The sequence below is a fragment of the Penicillium robsamsonii genome (genome assembly GCF_028829455.1).
Source record: "Penicillium robsamsonii strain IBT 29466 chromosome Unknown utg000001l_segment0_segment0, whole genome shotgun sequence".
Classification (NCBI taxonomy): domain Eukaryota; kingdom Fungi; phylum Ascomycota; class Eurotiomycetes; order Eurotiales; family Aspergillaceae; genus Penicillium; species Penicillium robsamsonii.
The window spans coordinates 7390721-7404488 of NW_026643219.1; the positions used below are offsets into that span (position 1 = coordinate 7390721).

The 13768-nt window shown below is 47.6% G+C and overlaps 3 protein-coding genes across 3 annotated transcripts; 1 reads left to right on the top strand and 2 right to left on the bottom strand.

Annotated features, from left to right (window-relative positions):
* Positions 1 to 3645: 3645 nt before the first annotated feature.
* Positions 3646 to 6205, top strand: N7447_002864 (uncharacterized protein; the record flags this gene model as incomplete). Its single annotated transcript, XM_057227139.1, has 7 exons — positions 3646 to 3810; positions 3890 to 4002; positions 4049 to 4900; positions 4959 to 5045; positions 5100 to 5395; positions 5465 to 5927; positions 6016 to 6205. The coding sequence occupies 7 exons, from the start codon at positions 3646 to 3648 to the stop codon at positions 6203 to 6205; spliced, it is 2166 nt and encodes a 721-aa protein (XP_057091155.1).
* Positions 6206 to 6619: 414 nt separating this feature from the next.
* Positions 6620 to 9629, bottom strand: N7447_002865 (vacuolar protein sorting protein DigA; the record flags this gene model as incomplete). The annotated part of the gene is made up of 3 exons (XM_057227140.1): positions 6620 to 6704; positions 6761 to 9341; positions 9413 to 9629. 3 exons carry the CDS (start codon positions 9627 to 9629, stop codon positions 6620 to 6622), a joined length of 2883 nt encoding a protein of 960 aa, XP_057091156.1.
* Positions 9630 to 9995: 366 nt separating this feature from the next.
* N7447_002866 (ubiquitin C-terminal hydrolase family protein) lies at positions 9996 to 12569 on the bottom strand (the record flags this gene model as incomplete). The annotated part of the gene is made up of 5 exons (XM_057227141.1): positions 9996 to 11098; positions 11156 to 11846; positions 11909 to 12277; positions 12338 to 12421; positions 12498 to 12569. The coding sequence occupies 5 exons, from the start codon at positions 12567 to 12569 to the stop codon at positions 9996 to 9998; spliced, it is 2319 nt and encodes a 772-aa protein (XP_057091157.1).
* Between the last annotated feature and the right edge of the window lie 1199 nt (positions 12570 to 13768).

The following is a 13768-nucleotide window of genomic DNA, read 5'->3' on the forward strand; positions in this document are numbered from 1 at the left end:
CCGAGTTCCCAAACTTCCCAAACTTCCCAAACTTTCGAGATTCTGGTTCGAAGGGCCAGTCACAATGACGGTTGACATCAGCAGGGGGAGTTTTGGAGTTTCGTCGGCCGAGGGCGGATCAAGGTGGCGCACTATTCCCAATGCGTATAATTGCGCAGTCAATTCTGGGGAGACCAGCCAATCAGAATAGATTATCTGGCCACTATTTACAAGCTGCATGACGCGATAGAGTGGGATGGCGTGATATCTTCTGATTGGTTCACCCCGGATACCCACTGCAGCCTTTATGCTGTCCAAATTTATGCGTACTATGCGCTGTGCCTATGGGAAGGTACCCTTCCGCAGGTACGTTTCGGACCATCTTGGTCCACCCTGGACTAGCTTCCAGTCTCTATTATCTACGTTCTTTGCCGCGCGGATTTATGAGACAAGATTCGTCTGATATCATTCATCTGGCGCAATACGACCATATTCTCTATCAGGAAGCAATACGATCAAAAGAGTAGGAATCGGACCCAGTTGCTGATGTGTCTCCAAGTAATGTTGAAGAATTATCCCAATCCAACAAGACACGTTGTTCGAGTGGACGTTGTTCGAGTGGAGCGTGCTCCCAGTAATGAGTCGTCCCAACCACTTTTCAGACACCCACGCAGCTCTGTCAAGCGGTGAAGGGAACGTCCCTGGCTGCCCAGGGTGGTCTAGGCTTACATCAGGTTTGACCGCCTCCTGTGGCCTGCAAGGTTTGACCTTGCAGGTCTCAAGATCGATAGGTACGATGTACTCCGTACACTTTTTGCATTCAAAGCATGCTCAGAAGTACATCATACCCGAACTCTCTCGAAACGAAACGGGGTAGAGTAAGTGTGGATATGTGGCACGACTTCGGCGTCCGGCAAATGTGCATCACGCGACGTCCCATCCATTTTACGTCTATCATCACCCCATTTTAATCCACATTCTTGTCGGAAATTTCAACCCTTCCAGTGAAATTCTTGGGCTGTACATCTGATATGAACACATCCACCCCCCCTCTTTCGGTATAACGTCCCCAGATGCATCCTAGCATATCGTACATCGCACGCAATATAGCGTCTACAAGATACTACTTTGTCTGCATTGCAAGGGGATCTACAGAAAGACCGTCGGTACACGGTTCAGTTTCTGGTCCTGATCTCCCCCTCCATCAGCCATTGCCGCTGGCTCCATGATTATCATTGCCGTTCCCATTCATGCAGTCTCCCGGGTGCAACGTATAACGTCAATCGTAACCTCCATACAAGATATCCTGCATATATATCAAACCTAGTCTACACTAGACCTTCCCAAGCATTCGTCATCTAATGTTGCTGGTGCATCAGAAGAAAGCGATCCGCGTGTAAAAACCGACCCCCCATAAATTTATACAACTGTCCTATCAACCTGGATATGGGCTGCAACGTGTCTCTTTGTTTTCGGGGTACGGTTGCGTGGTTTGCGTAGTTACGTACGAAGTACACATAATGTCAGATGTAGTATAAATATGATACTGGGTGGAGTTATCTTCCGAACCCGGATAGATACGATTTGCCTTATCAGGTCGGAGCATACTTCCGGGTACGTTTGTGGGCAATGGGAAGTATCCTCCGATAGGGACGATAAGAGTCCCGGAAGTAAACAAATAAGGATGTCCATGGTTCCATTCGAATCATCATCGACTATCGTAGACTATAGACTATCATAGGTTATCATATGTTGTATACCCCGCCGTCATTCCATGATATCCAAATGTGAAGATCGTCTGCTATCAAAGTCCGATAATGGAAGTTGGTGTGGCACTCATATTAAACATGGATAAGTACACAGTCCCTGAGAGGACATGCCAAGTCAAAAGAGGGGGGTGAGATACCCGAATTAATGAGGTGCCACTTCCCCGGATTTTAGTTTCAGCTGGTTTTCCTCACTTGGACTAACCTCGTATCTTAGTTACTAGTAATCTAATATATCAAAAATGTGGACATTCTTCCCCAAATCTTTATATCCATGTTTTCGATCCGAGTGTATAAGCTCAATGTGAGTTGAGACAAGGATACGTTTAAAAAACCGCCACAATGCATATGGCCTATGCAACTACGGAGTACTCCTTATGGAGTATACATCTCCAGGACATCAACATGCATTTGCATTGCCCCCATTACGGAGTACAAAGGGATCCCAGCCTCCTGTAGGTCTCTTTTTCTCCGTGTACGACTTTGCAGTACTGCAGGAAAAAGAAAGCAAAGATTGGAATTTTCAAGGTCGATGCAAGGGTTGTCATTGCCTGAGGCATTTTTTTTTTTTTTTTTGCTTTTTCTTTGCTTTTTCTTTTTTCAGACGCATCATGTGTGAGACCTTTCATGCTGTGTCAACATGTTTATGTTCGACATGTCGAGTTCGTAGCCGTTGCCGAGTCAACACAAGCATGTCTCCCCTCCTTTTTTGCCTTACATATCCAAGTGTGTCGCCTTGTCGGCGGGGGACTACAATGTGCAGTATATCCCTCAGCAACCCGTTGTTGCAATTCATTGATTGGCTTATTCTATGTCATTTATGCCACCTATTCAAAGTTTGCATTCCAATACTGTAGTCATCATCTTATATTAAGGTTGACATCTATGCATTAGTTACCTCGCTTCTAACCGTTAAGTCATGTTCTATGTTTCCCGGTAATAGGGGGTGGCACTTCGTAGGTATAGCTATAGAAAGCCATAACAAAACATGGTCTCTGAATCCCATGCCACATTCCACAGGGTCCTGTCAACGTCATTCCACCCTGGCATCCCCCTGTCCGCTCAAGGTGGATCATTGTTACACTTAAATTAACTCGGAAATACAGATTGTAATAAAAAAAAAAGTCCTAATTGAGTGACGTTGGGAGACCCGTTTGAAACCGAAAATGAGTAATAGGGGGTGGAGACCTGGGTAGGGCCAAACCAGAGTCATTTGCTTCTATTTACAGTATAGGAGTTCGGTACGTACTGAGCTCCGCTTGCATCTAGACTGTTTATTTGATCATGGCAGCCTATTCTCGAGGTGGCGAGTGGAATAACGGTGTTGGGAATCGGCAAACGGATTCGCAATCTGTCCCTTGGAGTTGGGTCTAGGCTAATGATAAACATTGACGGATATGGAGTACAAGGTACACTATCGAGCTCACTATTCAACTCACTATTCAACTCACTATTGACAAGATGTGGATCTGGTAATGGCCACGTAGGCGGATCGGTTGTAGGGTCTGTTTTCAACCTTCGTACTCCGTTCCTGAAGCAGATCTGTTATTTTCCTTATTTTGTTTCTAGTAAATCCCACAAGACTCTTGGTCGTTTTATGTGTACTTACCGGAAGATCTACATAAAATAGATATATATTTAGCGGATAACCAACTCACACATATTACTAAAATCCACGAACTACCAAACCAGATACCTAGATCAAAAGCTTTTATAAATCTTAACACGTACATCGTAGATTGATTTATATCACCCATTGAAGTCGCGGGCGATGATTCATAGCAGGATGGCCTCTGATTGGCTGAGCCCTCCCAGCGCAGCGTTCCGCGATAAAAAAAAAGACCGACTCAATATCACCCCAGGATGCCGCGAGAGATATTCCAATTTTCGATGATGCAAAATGAGCAAGCGGTCGCTCGAGGAGTCCAGGGCAGGCGCGCACATGTTGCCGGGGCCTGATAGCAATGGCCTGCTGCCCATTCATGACCTGCTCTCTCCTGGCGAAGAAGAGCACGGTCAATCCTCGGGACCATCCAAGAAACCTAGGAACTTCATTGCTACGGTTGTAAGTGCGCATGTTGCCTTGATTATTCTATTCTGCGACGCGACCAACTCGTTCGAAGGCCGCTAACCCCCAGTAACAGGCGTGCGAGACTTGTCGCCTGAAAAAGACGAGATGCGACGAATCGCGGCCAAGGTGTGGACTATGTAAGTCGCTTGGCCTAGAGTGTGTTTATAACGAGCGTAAATCTTCAAAGTAAGTCACCCGGGGTAGTTTTTATTTCAATTGCTTATAATTCCAGACGCGATCAATCTCTCACGATGATCATGAGCACTCTCCATCGACTAGAGACAAAATTGGAAAACATACCCACGTCTATCTTGAGTGATCTACAATCTCTTCAGAGCCAGATTCGTACTCCTGCTCATGAATCGCAATCACAGCTATCGCCTGCCTTTGGCGACGATGGCCATCAGCGCCCACCAATGCTGTCTACTATCGGGGACAACTTCACACCCGCGGCAGCTGGGAATGGAGATGACTTCGAATTCGAAGAGAATCAACGAAAATCAGACTCTGCAGGCCGGATCTCTATCTCTTTCAGTCAGCATGGTGTCATTGTGTGGCCTGGAGCAAGACAGATCCTCCCGAAGCAGTTACTCGCTGCCTATGAAATGCTCGGGAAAAACTATGTCATTGAACTGGAATCAGCACGGCCTCCGCTGCCGATGTTTACCAGTTCTTATCCATTACAAGCGGGAGACCACTGGCTAGAAGTACTGCCGTTAGCATTGATCAGGGGTCTGGCGGATGCGTTCTTCAGTGTTTTTAACCCTTCCACGCCGATTATGGACAAGGGGTTCTTCTTTTCCTTCACTCTTGGCTCAGCTATCGAAAGTGGCTTTGGATATAATTTAGAGAGCTGTCTGGTGCTTAACGTGCTAGCATTGGGCTGTCTCGCTGTTCACGCCTACCAAGAAGGGAACTACCCTTTACCAGGTACCCAGGGCCATCGATTTGAACCCCCAGAATGGATGAGCGTGGTTTACGAAGAGCAGCCTGGACTGCGATTTTTCAACGAGGCTCGGCGACGTATCGGCTTCTTGATGTGCGACAACGATATCCAAAGCTGTCAATTCTACCTTCTTTCTTCGTACGTATCCATGCCCCAAGCTTACTTCTATACGCAGATTGATACTCATCTTTTATAGTGTATATTATAGCCAGATTCCTCGTCCGATGGATTCCTGGACAATGATTTCTCGCGCTGCTACCTGCTGTCTATCAATGTTGACGAAGTGAGTCCTTCCCTATACATCTCAACAACTAGGATGATACTGACTCGTATACAGCCATAATGTGAATTTCAATGAGTGGGAAGGCGATATGAAATCTCGCGTATATTGGAACTGTCTAATGAATGAGACCATTCTCGTACAAGAGTTGCACCTCCCATCAAGTGGCCTCTCTCGTCTCGAAGAACATGTCCCAATTCCCAAATTCATCGGCTTCGAAACAACCGGCTACGGCTCAAACCGGTTCAACTCATCAAGCGTAGTTGACGACTCATACTTCCAATATCATTTCCTGGCCCAGGTAGCCCACCGCATTATCCTCACGCGCATCCGCCATTCCCTCTACTTCTACTGTGAGTTATCCTGCCAGACAGCCAAAACAAAAGCCAAAATCCATCCTCTAACACCTATCCTCTATCTAGCCGACTCAGGAACCTTCCCCCTCCCGGCAATAAACACAGAGCTACACCACCAACTAGAACAATGGCGCACCAACCTTCCAACAGCAATCCAATTCAACAACGCCCCTTATTCCTCCCACCCAACCCCAGCAACACCCTCCATCCACCACCCATCTCCGTCCGCCTCAGTAGCATCTCCGGCTCACCTCTCTTCCCCAAGACAAAGACAGACAGATCCGAACAAGCCTCTCTCCCCGGCAATAGCAGTAGCAGACGCCATGCTTAAAGGCCGACATATGATCGCACGCTTCCACATCGGCCGCCCGTATTTATATAAAGCCCTCCGAATCCCGCATCTCCTAACAGACGAAGACTTTGTGCAAGTGCGAAGCGGTCTCCAGAATGCAATGGACTGGCCGATCACTCAGGGAATCTTCCGGAAAATGAAGAGCTGTATTCCGATTAAATTTGCTTTTTGTTCGCAGTGAGTTGCCACTTCCACATTTCCCTTTGCATTTATTTCAATATGATTATATGCTTGGACGGGTTCAACTGACTTTTCTTCGCTCAAGATTCTTCGGCCAAATCCTGCTTTTCTATTGTATAGCCCATTCGCCGAGTGCTCGTGTCCGCGAGACACTGCCAGATGGTTGGGAACGCTGGAACGAGGAGATGATAGGGTTTTTGGAGGACTGTGCAGTACATAGTCCGGCCATTGCGCAGGATCTCGAACTGCTGCGGCATCTATGGCCTGAGAACTAGGTATTCTGCGCTTTATGGGGTAGGTGTATTCTATCCTTTTGAGATAGACATAGCCTTTTGTTCATCTTTCTCCTTTCCAACCACCTTTCCGGGAATTTGTTTATTTGCGCATGGAGTTGGGTAGATTACTCACTGTGCACTTACTGTATTCGTGTTATATCTTTTTCAGGTGTGTACAAAATTTAATATTTGAATCCGAATCAAATTCAGTTTAGCCATGTCTATATACGAGGGCTAGGCGTCATTTATCGTGTAGGACCTGCTTAAGACAAGGAAGGGTATTGCGAAAAATCAAAAACAAAACAAAACAAAAAAGTATCTCTGCAGGAATATTGTCTGACCACCACACGAGGAAGATATTAAACGGCGCCTCATGCCATGGCGAACACATCAAAATCGACTGGGAGATGCACATCAGAGAGCCCAGTCCTCGGCCGCCTCCGAGCTTGCAATGAAGGGTTTGTCAATTTGTTTGATGGCATGGTCACCACAGAGGATGCTGCGGATATGGTTAGTGAGATATACCGCCGATAGGCTAATAGGAAAGATGCATACCAAGCTTCAGCAACTAGCCCATCTAATTCCTTGACAATCTCCTCACGCCGCGAGGCAGAGATATCACCACTGCTGAGCTGCGCCTGCAGATCCCGAATATACTTTTTCTTGCCACCAGCGCCCTCCAAGACCTCCCTACCCAGGCAGTCACTGTGGAAAGCATGCTGGCAGGGAAAGACGAAGAACTGACGGCTGAGAACGGGTAGCGAGCAGATCCAGCACCTCTCGCCTGGCTCAACGATGGCGTAGCGAGTATCGAGACCGGAAATTTCACCGCGGATTTGGCGGGCTGTCAGGGCTGAGTTATCCATTTCCTGGCGGAGCGAGTCGATGTGGCGCGAGTAGTCCTCCAAAGCAGTACAAATTTCATCCTTGAAGTCGTCGATGACGACGAAATCGGGGAAGAATGGGATCAAGTCCTCGATCCGGAGCAGCTCGCAGCGGCGTAGGAATTCAATCGCGTCTTTGATTCCCGTGCCCGGTTGGCGGATCTTTTTCTCGGCGACGAGGAGCCATAGCTTTTTGCGGAGCTTGTCGTTGCCCTCAGGGCGGTCGGCGACGATCGCGGCTAATTCTATGTCATTGTGCTCTAGGGCTAGCTCTACAGCCTGTAGATACTGTCCCATTGTACTGTAGATGTGAATGCATGACTGGATTCGTTGATTTTGAATGCACAGGCGAAGTGCGAAGTCTGCATCGTATGGAGGGGTGGATGCTGGTTGCGATTGGAGATAAGTAAGCAGTCCAGCCTCAGACGATGAAGGACTGGAGGCATGTATTGAGATAAGGGTGTTGTGGACTGCTGCAGATGGATTTGGGTGGTTGACAATGATGAAGTTCAGATACCGGACGGCTTGATTCTGGTTGAGGGAAGAGACGCTGGCAGATTTGTTGTAATTCAATAAGGCGGGGATCAGTCTCTCAGGATCAAGGTTCGTCTGTCGCATCAGAATATCGACCAGGTCTGTCGGCTTGTGTGTCATCAGCACACTGCTATACTTGTAGAACACATCGGCTTCACTTTGCCGCTGCAAAACCTTCAAAGCTTCCAGCCATTTCTCGCGCTGAATCCAGTACGATAGAACATAGTTGTAATCGTTCGTAGCGGTGGCGAAGAACAACAATTCTTCCTCCCGCCCGTGGCTGCTGATAATATCGTATACTGTTTTCTTGTCCAAGTCTGCTTTGTGGCTGTTCACAAACTCTTGGAAATCAGCCCGAATGCTGCCAAGCTGATCCTTGATTTCTCCAGTGCTTGTGCCTTCTGCCAATTCGGCTTTGGTGGCTATATTGTCATCGAGAGAGTTCAACTTTGACATGAACAGTTCCACAAGCCAGCTCGCGACCATTATTCTTTGCATAAGCGAGGCCTTCTTGTATGTTGCCAGCTGGGAGAGGAGGTAGTTCCTCAAAGCATCATGCTCTTTATGGTCAATCATAGTAAGGCAAACCTCCTCGAACCCTTTGCTGCTCTTGCCCCACACTTTAGCTGCCTCGAGGAAGTTACCCTTGCCTGCCAGAAAATCACCCGAAGCAGTCATAACAGCATCTCGCTGAGCAGCACCTCGGGCATACTGAAGAGCCTCATCGAACTTTTGCTCTTTCAAAAAGATTTTCCAGACATCTCTGTCCTCATCACCTGCTACAACTTCAAAAATGGCTTGGCTGGTGAAAAGCCAATATGTGTTTTTGGTGAGATCAGTCAAGAGGCCCAGCGCGCTCTGCCCAGCTTCCAAAACGGGTTGATCGTGGACAATTTCCTGGCTGAGACGATTGACTGCGACCACTCTGCCTCCAACAAGTGTTAGGATATGCCACTGTGACAGAGTCATGGCAGAAATCGGGTCTTGTATCAACTTCCGGCCTCCTCGCGGCGATTCCGAAGCTGGAAATATCGAGCGTGCAAGCATATTTGCGGTGTTGAATGGGGACTCCGACGCAAGTTGGCCATGGTATATCCCCTCGGAACTGAGCCACGCAAACTGCTTTTCGGTATACCCCTCGGCCTGATAGCTCTCCGAGATTGTGGGCGAAATTGCCAGCGAAGATGGCGCAGAGCTAGACGAGTTTGGAACCTCATGGATCACTGGCATCTCGCGCTGGAAAAGCTCCGAATACACGCCGCTTTCCCTCCCATGCCTTGAAACTCCTGTCCGGCCAATGAAATGAAGTAGTTTCCCGTAGGTTGCCACAAGTACCCTTCTTTGGTCAGGCTTAGAAAACACCGGTTCCACCGATATTCCAACCACCGGAGAGGCGCCTGGCACTTGGTAGACCGGGGTGGTATACTTCTCCTGCCGGTAGCTGGAGGGTTCAATATAAGTCTCGTAGACGTTGCCATCAGTGGCACCAATGAGTATTTCGCGGGTAGAGGCGGTGGGTAAAGAGGGATTCCAAGCAACGCTTTCGATTGACACGCCTTTTAATCGCGTCAAGGGTTTCGGTTGTCGCGACGGTGACTGGGCATGGAGATAGTAGTTTTCGCCGAGGGTTGTGGTGATAATCAAATGAGATGCCGACGGGTCGAGGAACATGCGCCGAATCACTCCAACTTCTGAGGATTTCTTGGGGAGATCGATGTCTGTTGTACATGGGCACGGTTAGGTCAACTTGTGGCTAGCATTTGCTGCGGGGAAACGTTCGGAGGCCTACCTTCGACATCTTCAGGGGAATCAAGATCGATTCGGAGAATGCGATTAGTTGATAAGGCTAGCACAAGCACATTGTTCGCTACTTGCGCTGCAACGAAGTCTGCAGCGACGGAGAAGGCCAACTGCACCCGTTCAACGTCGAACATGGGGAGAGAAGAGCTCGGTGGCTCCATTAAGTTGCTCGGAGCAATATAACTGCTGGATCCGTCCAGCGCCATAATGCGCTAGCTGTAGGGGCGCTATGTCATGCCTCTCATACAAGAGTTGAGGCAAGTTGAAGGTTTTGCGAGTTGATGCAGGACGGAATGGGCTCTTCGAGGTCGGAGGCCGAAGGAATGCGGAGGCCTTCCTTGACACCTGAGGCCAAGGCTATGGATCACCAAAGCAGAACTACAAAGTAACTACTCACTTGGGTCTATAATACAAATCACAATTATTTGTAGGCAATTGATTCCAACCTAAATATCACAAACACCAAAGTCACTGCTCATGCAACATGGGTATCATTGTCTGTGAAACATGCAATAGCTGGATGGGTATCTCAAAAAAAAAAAAAAAGGAAATCCTGGCATCACCGGCCGGGCTCACATTACTACACATTCTCGATCCAATTTCTTGCCCTTCTCCTTGGACTTCTCCTTTGCCTTCCCTTTCTGCTTCTCGCGATCCTTTGTTAGGCCTCTTCCGCGCTTCTCCTTGTTCTCAAGGGCAGCTGGCCCGAGTTTCATATCGTCCACAGTGTCATCAATCTCCAATGCAGACTCATCTTCTTTACCCTCAGTAAATTCATGGCTAATTTTATCCCGACTAAGCCGTTCAGCGAAGCGTGAAAAAGTGGCACTGATTCTATTTTCTCCCGTTTGGCTGCCAGCACGGCTTCCGGGAGTACTCCTGGCCGATCGAGACCCACGGCGCGAGAACGAAGTCCCCCTTGTGCTTATTTCTTCCATCGATGCCAACCTAGGCGATGATGATGGAACTGAGCGCGGTTGAAGACCAGCTGGATTACTGGTTTCTGAGAATGCTATGCTGGATCGCCTTGCGATGCTGGCTAATGTTGGTGCATCAGTCTCGCATGGCCCCGTGACCTCAACACTTGGTCGGTCGGAAACAAAGTCCTCTGCGCCGAAATCCATTTGGTCGGCTAGTGTACTGCCGTCTGAAGCCCGCGATGATGGTGCATTTGGAATGTTGAGCGCAGATGGATCTTCGCCGATCGGAAGAATTTGGTAGAACAGAAGATATGGGGATTCAGTCTTCAATGCGTCGTCAATGTCAACCAATGTCACTCGTTCTGCTGCGAGATCATCGAACCGCATCCAGTGTTTTGATGTCTCCGGGGCTTCCGGGCCAGTGGTGACAGGAGTGCTACCATTGGGGCAACTAGTGCCTCGGACAATGGAAATGTAATGCCCCGAGTCAACCGAGTTGCCCCTGTGGCAAACCAGAGCCTGTAAAGAGAGTTTAAAGCTCCCATAGATAGGAGCATTCGCATCCAAGTTGTCGTCCTGGATGAAGTGAGGTAGGCCGATCTCGGTTGGTATATCAATGTGTGTATTGAGTCTGACTGCCTTCCCGTCTGGCAAGAAGGAATAGCGTTTCAGACACATACCAAGAATCGGCCGTTTTGAAGAAAAGTGTGCTGCAACTTGCGCGTCATTTGTTGGTGTATTGTCAGTATACCAGGCTAAGCAAGATCAGTCAGTTCACGCAAAACTCAACAGGAGGAAAGGAGACGACATACGTATCAAGCTGAAAAATTGCCATGCAGGCATCATTACCTCTTTCTTATATGAGCCCCTTCGCGGTTGCGCATCTCCACTGGTATCTTGCTCTGCACTGGTATCTTTCTCCGGTTTCGAATCTCCGGTGTTTGTCTCCTCACTTGGATCTGGAAAGAATCGCTCCCGAACTATACTAGCACGCCGACCAGGTGCCCGAGATGCCTCAAGGGATTCGGTGAACTCACTAAACGATGACCATGGGTTTGTTTTTTCGGCCCGCGGCGTATTTGTTTGAGAAGGAGACATAGTGGGCGTGGTCTCAATCTCCACCGTCTCAACATGCGAGGTGGATCCCTTGGATATAGAGAGTGAATCCATCGATCTAATCGAGCTAGCGGTGTTACGTCGTGCCATGTGTCGTTTGACTTCAATCATGTTGTTGAAGTAGGCTTCCAGACAGTCTTCCAGTGTAAGTGACTGTCCATCAGTTGGCTCGGGAGGTATGGCAACCTCGAGAAGCCTCTCGTTGATGAACTTATGGTCATCACTTTCATCCTCCTTTCCAGTATGATAGATGTCCATCTTCAAAGTCAGAAGTGGCAGTTCTAGCTTTTCGGTGATGAAAGTGAATGCCTCTGAAGCATCCTGTTGCTGAAGTTTGGCCGCATCTTCCCAGCCACATTCTGCTAGGGACTCCTGTAGGTGTTTTGTCTGAGGCCACCTAGTCAATACCAATGTGAAAGAATAGGAAAACCACAAGCGTTATAACTAACCATATCTGTTTTGATGAGCTTGCCTGATCGCAGCAGATTCACCCATAGTCTCAGAAGGATTGCAAGCTTTCGACGAGGCTCATCATTAAAGGATTTGTATAGAATGGCCTCAAAACAATCGAGACGGGCAAACATAGCAAATAATAACGCGTCCAGATAGCATGTAACACCTTGACGATTCTCTGCGCCTAGGAGTTTCGTATTGGGAGTGTAATTCCTGATTATTCCTTCGATAGAGTCTTCTAGCAGAAGCAGCAGACTGAATGCCTTCTCTGTATCGCCGTCTGTGGCTTGTAATGCATAATTCATATGCTCTTCTTCTATCGCAACAATTCCAAGCTGTTTAAGGCGCTGAGCGAGGGCTTTGACCTATGTTGATTTAGAATATTAGACAGGTGCAAGCTGACCGTAATGCGCTCAGACCCATACCTTCTTCTCATGATCGTGATCTTCCAGTGTGGTTTCTGACTTGAAAATTCCATGGAACAGAGGGCGCGAAAGAATATTGGAAGCCTAAGAAGCACAAAACGTTAGTTAATATAAGATCTTGTATTTTGAAGCATCATCGTAGCGTTTTGTGCACGCATACCTCTTCTTTGCTTTGCTTGTTCAGCTTATTGTGCCGGTCGCGACGCGTCAGGAACCGATGAATGCCACTCATTATTGCTGGTGAAGAAAATAGAAAACACTTCCAAGAGCAGACTTTCTAGATTGAAAGGAAAAACCACAAGATTGGAGACATGCGGGGGGATCAGAAGACCTGTAAACTAGCTCCGAGCTTAGTCAAGGCTGCAGGATTTGTGGGAAGCGCAAGTAAGATGCATAATAAGCAGAGCTTTTCTGATATGAACACGCGTCGAAAAGAAGCAGGCAAGGATGAAATGATTCGAAGTTGAACCTCCAGGTGATCTGCGGGGCAGAGCAGGAAGAAGCAGTAGCTTGGCCCTTTCTGCCTTAGGCGATAGTCCTGGCCCCTAATCTTTAGCTTCTCACCGCCTGTAGAGGGCGGTGACAAGGGTGTTGAACTCTAGAGCTCTAGAAGACTTCTAAGAGTGAATATCCATATGGGTAGTATACCATGAGCAAGAAATGGCAAGAGAATCAATGTATATCACCTCGTCTCAGCTAATTCAATAGGATCGTCTTGAACTATAACACATTCATCCAGTTGACGTCAGATTCAGATAAATTGATTCTTCTTCGAACCACTACAACTAGGTTGTGGTAGTCTCTATAAACTTGATGGTGTTCGTACAAGGAAGGGAGTTCAAGGCCACTTTTATCCGCGAAGATAGTACCTCCGTCTTGAAAGGTTAAGGCTATGATATTATGCAGAGCCCTATAAGCTCCTGGTAACGTCCACTTATAGTATGGTTATTGCCTCTCACTTTATAATAAACCATACTTATCTTTGCATCGCCATGGATAATTCATTGCCATTAATGTCGCCAAGCCTCCAGATGTCCTCTTTGAGTATATCCCAGCGAGGAACAATTCCTCTTCCTAAACGGTCTATTCCAGTTGGCCAAAGATTGCTTGCCTACCACCCCTAAGATCAATTTTGAGTTTAGATCAAGTTTTATGAGCAAGTGAATCCATGCATCCAAGGAATATCTCCCATAAAATGTGTTTTCTTTTTTTCTGCAGTAGTAAACGTGGTGAATGACCTCGGGAACCGCCTCATGTTGGCTGATCAGAATTTGGTCAGATCTCCGCGAATACAGGTAGGATCTGACCTAAAAGTGACGTTGAGCAGGTTAACCACTAGAGAGTGAGTCGAAGGCCCATTGGTCTAGAAAAAAATATCTGGGCCGAGCAATAATTGACAAATTATCCAAGGTCTCTATGGATGTAGTTAGT